At 40.2% G+C, this 8336-nt stretch overlaps 1 protein-coding gene across 1 annotated transcript in view; it reads left to right on the top strand.

The window, feature by feature from the left end:
- LOC134193033 (broad substrate specificity ATP-binding cassette transporter ABCG2-like) overlaps positions 1 to 3959 on the top strand; it is a 4509-nt gene extending 550 nt beyond the window's left edge. The window contains exons 3-16 of the mRNA XM_062661815.1: positions 757 to 871; positions 942 to 1094; positions 1203 to 1360; positions 1418 to 1569; positions 1645 to 1737; positions 1853 to 2007; positions 2339 to 2404; positions 2474 to 2559; positions 2727 to 2816; positions 2875 to 2999; positions 3056 to 3210; positions 3274 to 3363; positions 3593 to 3660; positions 3738 to 3959. Coding sequence (XP_062517799.1) covers positions 757 to 871; positions 942 to 1094; positions 1203 to 1360; positions 1418 to 1569; positions 1645 to 1737; positions 1853 to 2007; positions 2339 to 2404; positions 2474 to 2559; positions 2727 to 2816; positions 2875 to 2999; positions 3056 to 3210; positions 3274 to 3363; positions 3593 to 3660; positions 3738 to 3903 — 1672 coding nt within the window. The 3' untranslated portion in view covers positions 3904 to 3959. The remainder of the gene's footprint in view (positions 1 to 756; positions 872 to 941; positions 1095 to 1202; positions 1361 to 1417; positions 1570 to 1644; positions 1738 to 1852; positions 2008 to 2338; positions 2405 to 2473; positions 2560 to 2726; positions 2817 to 2874; positions 3000 to 3055; positions 3211 to 3273; positions 3364 to 3592; positions 3661 to 3737) is intronic.
- Positions 3960 to 8336: the final 4377 nt, after the last annotated feature.

The raw sequence follows: 8336 nt of genomic DNA, 5'->3' as shown, positions 1-8336 counted from the left end.
CGTAAACTCTAGCTAACCACAACTAGAGACTCAAAGAGGGCGAGGGATGTCGTTTGTTTGCTGCTTGTCCGTCCGCTAACATTTGGGACTTTGCTTTGCATGAAGAGAGGATTGATTCGTTGCAATGTGTACAATGGTGACGGGTGTGGCTAGTTCGGTGGCTCCTCCCAGAGGATCGCCGACTTTCCACACCTGTAGTCCGCAGATGTTGAGTGGCTAAATTAAAATTCTTGATTCTAGACTGACACATGCACATGCGTTGTGGAGGTTTTGCTCTCTATATCTGGCCATGGATGTAGGTGTGAGAGAGGATACTGTGGTTTTCCTCCTACTGACAACCACGCAAACCACGACTCATAATTTGTACTTGCTGCTTGGGGCACTGTATTGCACATAGTCGTCATTCCCCGGATTGTTTGTATGACCACGCCTACTTAGCGTGCTAGGCGCCTATAGGCCGAATACTCCACGCCTCTGCGTGCAGACCAGTTGTTACAAAAATTATTTATTAGACTAACATCCTGTTGGTCATGCAAAGCTGACATGCTGTAGAAAATTAAGTAAGGTCTCACACACTATCCGTTTCAGTGTTACAAAAATCCCTACACATGACATGAATGTCTAATCTTACCTATAAGTAACAATTTGGTTTAGCATGTTTAAATTGGCACTACTATGTATAGGAGTACGAATTTGTCAACATGTGTTTCTATCTGCCCGTCTATGTACGCACAATGAAACATTTATATGTTCCAGGCTTCTCGATCTTCTTGCTGGAAGAAAGGAAACTGGAACAATATTTGGTGAAGTACTATTGGATGGTTTTACTCTACCCGAGGACTTCAAATGTATGTCAGGATATGTTGTGCAAGTAAGAATAGTCACACAGTTCAAGCTACCACACGACATTGAACGCATACATTCTGCAATATCTTTAATAGGAAGATATTGTGATGGGAACATTAACTGTTAGAGAAAACCTTCATTTTTCAGCTGCACTTCGACTGCCAAAGAGTACAACTGGTCATCAAAGAAGTGCCCAAGTTGAAACTATTTTGTTAGATTTAGGATTGACACAAGTAGCAGATTCAAAGGTACTCAGTAGTGTTATTGTAGAAATCACCATGCAGATAGACAGATCTGTTTTGACTGACAGTCAGACAGATGAACAAAAACCATTATTCCTTTGCATTGGACTGCAGGTTGGCACAGAGTTTATAAGAGGTATATCAGGTGGCGAACGAAAAAGAACAAACATTGGCATGGAACTGATCATATCTCCATCTGTATTATTTCTCGATGAACCCACCACTGGCCTGGATGCCTTCACTGCAGTGTCTGTTATGAAGCTGCTAAGCACGTAATCAAATTTTTGTCTCTTGCTTTGAACAAAAAGTGAAAATTGTTTGTTTTGCAGCCTTTCTAAACGAGGCAAGACTATAATTTTCTCTATTCATCAACCACGTTATGCAATAGTAAAGTTGTTTGACTCACTCACTTTGCTGGGAAATGGGCAGACGGTCTATCATGGACCATCAGCCAAAGCGCTCACCTACTTTGAGCAAATGGGTTAGATAAATTAAGATATAGGAGTGAGTGAGAACTTTTGGATGTAATTGCAGTTATTATTGTTTATTATTTCAGGCTATGTTTGTGAGCAACATGACAACCCTGCTGACTTTTTTCTGGATACGATTCAAAGTGTCACTGTTGCAGAAGAGGGAAACGACAAAAGAGGCAGTTCAACATGCACACACACACACACACACACACACACACACACACACACACACACACACACACACACAATACCAAATTCTATGGATAACCGTTTCACTGTATTAATTATTAGACCTTTCTCTTGCTGTCAAATATCAGTCATCAGAATATGCACAAGAAGCCCAAAGGGAACTTGATGCAATACAGGATTGCCATCAGATAAACACGAGAGAAGCAAGCCCAGCATATTTTCAAAGTGCTGGGTATCCTACTAGCCGCCTCTTCCAAGTAGGAAGCAATCCAACTAACTAAAGAAACTAGTAAAGAAACTAGTAAAATAGAATTAGTCAGTAAATGTTAATTAATGAAAAATATAAGTACAGTATGTTTCAATGTGGCTGTGGTGTGTGTGTGTGTGTGTGTGTGTGTGTGTGTGTGTGTGTGTGTGTGTGTGTGCGTGTGTGTGTGTGTGTGTGTGTGTGTGTGTGTGTGTGTGTGTGTGTGTGTGTGTGTGTGTGTGTGTGTGTGTGGACACACCATAGTGTGTAGTAAAAAAATTGACATAAAATCTCACATAACATATGACTGGTCATAACTGTAACAAAACGATTCTCTATAGTTCTGTATCATCAGCAAGAGAACGGTTCTCAACATCATTCGAACTCCATCAACGTCAATCATGCAGGTGAGAGACAAACCTGTGTTTCATGCCAAGTAGCAGACAATCTAACATTGTATTGTGTGTTTACTGTAGGTGCTAATCAATATAATTTTTGGAATTTTTGTTGGAGGCATCTACTACCAGATGAGTGACAGTGCAAAAGACGGACTTCAGAACAGGTCATTCTAACTTAATAATTCATACAGAAATAGTGTGCAATAACAAGGACAATTTAAATGTACTTAATCTACAAATTAATTAAGATAAACTCACAACATAATTCTTCATTATTCAATCAATTTAGTTAGTACTTACCCAGCTGTTATTTCTTTGTTTGTTGTTGTAGAGTTGGAGCTCTTTTCTTCATCGTAATGAACATGATCTTTGCCAACATGGCTGCAGTTGAACTCTTCCTTAAACAGAGATTGATTTTCATGTATGACAAGGCAATAGTTTCTTATTTCCTGCTCTGTAAACGTCATTGCATTCATCAGGCATGAATCAGTCAGTGGGTATTACCGTGTGTCGTCCTACTTCATTGCCAAAATTGTGTGTGATATGATTCCTTTACGAGTGATCCCCGTCATCACCTTTTCCAGCATTGTGTATTACATGATTGGTACAATATTTCTTACATTTTGTTGTAATCACTTCATTGACATTTGATTGGTTCAGGTTTGCAGAGTGATATAGAAAAATTCTTTATTTTTATATTGACTCTTCTCCTCACATCACTAGCAGGATCAGCACTTGCCTTCCTGTATAGTTCTTTGGTGAGCATTCAAGCATTAGCAACTCTGTTCTTAGCCCTCACGTTTGTCTTGATGATGGTAAACTCAGTTCAATATTGATAGTGAAATAGTTATTATGGATTTAGTATTACTTCTCTTTAGGTGTTTGGAGGATTACTGGCTAATCTGACAACAATACCAGTAGTTCTTCGTTGGTTGAAATATTTGAGTATTTTTCGATATGCTATGGAGGTACGTGTTGTGTCATGTGACAGTCTGTGAATATTTACTATCTGAAATTCAGTCTTTTAGCGTGAATGTTTATCTGTTTATCCATCCATCTGTCTACACGTCTGCCCATCTGTATGCTATCAGTGTGTCTATCTGTCTGTTCAATGAACATCTCTGACTTTTCTGGGTCGGCCATGACCATATTATGACCTTTTTTCCTCTGCTGCAGTGTAAATTCTGTTTTGTAAAGGCATTAGAGATCAATGAGTTGGATGGGATGCTGTTCTGCAACAAAGCAGACAAAATCAACAATACATGGTAGGTAAATAGAATGTTTCCAACCATCAATGAATCGATGTGATCTTATTGAATTGCGGTTGTCTCTCCGTTGTTAGCATCTATCCACACCCCAATGTGACCTCTGGAACGTTGTATCTGGAATCACAAGGTTTCTATCCACCAGATCGACTGTGGTTTGCCTTACTGGCTCTTGGCTGCTTCATTGTTGGACTGCTGGTGTTGACCTATCTAAGGCTCCGATTCATGAGAAAAACTCGATAAACTGACATTGATGTGTAAATTTGATTGAATGACATAAATGCATGTGGCAAAAATAATTGCAGTTTGGCTCGTGTCCTACAGTCCATGTGTGTTTATAAGGAGTAACTAAAATAGCTGCAACTGGATGACTAATTAAGTCACACATACTGAAAACAGGTTATTCTGGATTTGGGTTACATCTGCCCAATTACCGCTTATAAGCCAGTAATTTGCCCAGACAAAGTACCGCAAATCATAAGTAGCTAGTCCATCATACCAAGTTTTGCCCGTTTACTGCCTGACCAATACCGCTAGACTACCTCAGTTTACAAGTGTCGGCCCTGTATGGATCCATACCAATATACCAATACACCTACTGGCATTCTCTGTTGTGGTGCTAATTGCCAGGCTTCCAATCCGGGTCGCACAACAGAAAGGGGCGTAGTCCTATATGGAACTCTCGGTATATCTAATCGTGTGTGTGTGTGTGTGTGTGTGTGTGTGTGTGTGTGTGTGTGTGTGTGTGTGTGTGTGTGTGTGTGTGTGTGTGTGTGTGTGTGTGTGTGTGTGTGTGTGTGTGTGTACACACGAACCTCAAATTTCTCCTCCCACGACCACGTTTCATTATCAGACCTACTTTAAAAAATCGTTTCCGTGTCCGACTACAGATGTTCCGTCGCCCCATCCTTTTGTATTGTAGCTAGCTAGAGATTGTGTACGTGACAACCAAGAAACACCCTCAGGAGTTGAATGCTCCTAGCCTCGAAGTTCCAGACGGAACTGTACCAGGAGGGAACTGTACCTCTTTAGGTGCGACAGAAATATATCATTCATTCACTTCGAGCCACCTAGCTAGAGTCAACTATTCACACGTCCCGTACTACAGTACAATCAATCCTTTACTACACTGTGCTGCCTCTACTAGAACACTGTTGATAGTCAATGTTTGCAAATATCAATTTTTATACCATACCACTGTCGTTACAACGGAACTGAGTGCTTAGACTAACTATAGACTGTACATCTAGTGATGATCGCGAAACGACGACTAGTCCTACCGGATATAAATTAATATAATAATATAGATCTCACCGGATTATAAATTAATCTTATAAACGACATTAGCGCACATAAGCGCTCTTCCTGCATTTCCAACAGAATAGGCTACGGTCTGCACGTGACTGAGAGAGTGGGCGGATTGTGTACCGTATGGTATATATAGGTGTGTGGAAACGGAAGAACTTGCTTGCTATATATATTTCAGTACTTTCGCAAGTTGCACAGTCTCTACAATTGTGCAATTGAGTTTGGTGTATAGCAATGTTGTCAAGTTGTCTAGTATTGCTCTACATCACGTGTTCTGTGGTAACTACCACCTCCTCAACAGTTCTAGCCATCAAGGGCGAGAAAGTAAGAAACTTGCATTTAGTTTACAATAATTGTACTGCAATGTTGTCTCTTGGTCAACAAAGGGAGAAGTCGGCCATCCTGGAATACGAGGATTACGAGTAAGTTTTGAATAAAAGGGTAGCTACACTAGAAACTCTAGGTAGTTGCATGCATTAGTACTTCAAAATAGTCAGCATGAAAGCACAACCAAAATTTTTCAGAGTTAGAGCAGCAAGTCTTCCTGCTTTGCGTACTTCTCAGACCTAGAAAACTAAATGAATGGTTGTTTTAGTTGAGACAATTACAATTGACTATAAATTCTCATAAGTTTTCAATACTAAAACAAACAAGACTATAATGTGTCATTACGAATAACAAGTGAAATCTGACTACGCAAAGCTGCTTACTAGACTTGGTCAAGGCTCACTCACTGAAGCAATTCATCACTGTACTATTGGTGACATCAGTACAGTACTGCAAGAGAGAAATACAAACAGTTTACGGACAAGACATACAAATAAAGTGTATAAAATGCCATCAATTGCAAATCTTACAATTTGATTCACTACAGGGATACAGAGGTGAAAAAGGCAGCAGTGGTCAGCAAGGAGCGATGGGGCCCAAAGTAAACATACTGACCATAACAAATGTACACGAAGCAGATAACTTACATGAGAACGTTCCTTGCAGGGTGACCATGGGAAACCAGGAAGTCCAGGCCCACCTGGAATTCAGGTACACAACTTACAACAAACATCACACTCTTGCATTAGCCGTTGTTCTCATTGCAGGGTCCACCTGGAGTCATTGGTCCAGCTGGTAAACCTGGACTACAAGGGCCACCTGGAAACACTGGCACACAAGTAATTTCATGCTGTCATCTCTATGTAACCTGTTATTGACTTTACACTGTCTTCAAGGGATCATCAGGTCCTATTGGACCACGAGGGTTAAAAGGACAAATTGGGATGAAGGTACGTACAGCTTACTGACGTTAAAAGTGTTGACAGTTTGGTACTATTTTGTAAACAGGGTGAAAAAGGCATCCAAGGAGCTAGAGGAATACCAGGAGTCGATGGAGAGCCAGTGAGAGCACTGTGTGGTGTGGTGTGGTGTGTGTGTGTGTGTGTGCACGCGTGCGCATGTGTGCGTGTGTGTGTGTGCGTGTGTGTGTGTGTGTGTGTGTGTGTGTGTGTGTGTGTGTGTGTGTGTGTGTGTGTGTGTGTGTCAATATGTATGTACATGTACGTCAACAATTACTTAGGGTGGACCTGGACATGCAGGACCTACTGGTCCAACAGGATCAAAAGGAGAGAAAGTAAGCTACAGACTTTATGTCAGATTACACCATGCACTTCATCATATTCTAACAGGGCAGACAAGGTGTACCTGGCCATGTTGGACCAAGAGGACCATCAGGACCAGCGGTGTGATATGCAAATTTAAACGATCCATATAACTAACAAATAATTAAAGTTTTTGCTTCACAGATAAATGATAAGAAACTCAAATACTACTTACAACCTCTACAAAATGAGGTTTGAGAATCTACGTTTTGCAACCAGCTGTCATTATATGTCCGTTTATGTAGATAAATCTCCTGAAAGCAAAAATTCAAACCTTGGTGAGTGGTTACTGTACAAGATGTAGTACAATGTGTGTGGAAATGGCAATATATACTGTAATGTTGTCTTGCCAAATCTTCATTATAAAATAAATTAATTGACAACACAATTGCCAGTAGAGTAAAATAACAGCTGATGTTTGTTTTTAATAATAATTATTGTGCTCTGCTGTTACAGTCTGTACCCCCTGTTGCCCATCTCAATGGTGATGGAAGCACAGCTACAGGAACTGATTGTAAGGCAATAAGTGCAGTTTTAGTAGATGATGCTTAATTAATCAATGAAAATGGTAGTTAGAGGAGATCATTACGTGATGACACAGTGGTACAGTGGCACTGGTCAGTGGTACTCCCCTATTCTGCAAGGTGGGATGAAGTACAGCAATGGAGAAATCATTGTACCACAAGATGGCCTGTACTATATCTACATGAAACTACAGTTCAAACCATCCACACCTAAGTCACCATGTCGTATGGCAATTCGAGTTCTCTCTCCAGCAGTCAACGCTGATTATATAAAAAAAGATGATGCTGATTCAGTTGACCATTATTTTATTCGCTACACAGGGATAGTGAGGAAACTCCACCAAGGAGACCGTGTTATGGCAAGGACATATGATAACTGTAACTTCAAATTTGATCCCCACATAACACATTTTGGAGTGTTTAAAGTGGGATAGCTGATTGTGTCAACTATAACATTAGCACTTTGCATAGTCTACTGGTAGTATTACTATAGCTTTCTGTGAAACCAGAAACATTTATGACAATCACAACATTAGTATACTTTGTATAGTCTACTGGTAGCATTCCTATAGCTTTCTGTGAATCCAGAAACATTTCTGACAATCACATGTGTCACCACTGTTGCAATTTACCACACATCCCATGTCATATACTCCGTTATTGAATACTCACAGTTGTCTGCATGTACGTACAGCTAAGATTCCAGCTAGTAATTTCCCCAAACAATGTCTTGTTAGTCCATACTCTTTCCAAACATTTCTTTACATAAAACAGAACAGCATGTAGAAAAATACATCTGTTCAGCTTTATTTCAGTATAGAACATTTTCATTGCGCGATCAGTCACGTGGTCAAGTCAGGGCAATCACATGGCAACCATTTTATGTACAGCTACATACGGTGTTGTGCATGGTTCTAGGCTGTTCCAAGCCGCCGAAGCATGTGCCTTCTTCTGGTTTTCAGCATAAGATGATACTACTACATTTAGTATTCCAGCGCTATAGCATGTGCACAAGCTGTACACCAAATTTGCAACTGCATGGTTTTCATGTGATTATGATCACGTGATAAAATCTTTCATAACCCTCATGAATAGATTTCCTTCATAACATGCACATTCAAAATCTCTCACATCAGTATGAATGCATGTCAATACATTCATCCAGATCACTCACTCCAATTTATATCCATGCTGC

This window comes from Corticium candelabrum, chromosome 17, assembly GCF_963422355.1.
Source record: "Corticium candelabrum chromosome 17, ooCorCand1.1, whole genome shotgun sequence".
NCBI classification, from domain to species: Eukaryota; Metazoa; Porifera; class Homoscleromorpha; order Homosclerophorida; family Plakinidae; genus Corticium; species Corticium candelabrum.
Note: the sequence above shows the minus strand (reverse complement) of the source record. Positions and strands in the feature narration are given on the sequence as shown.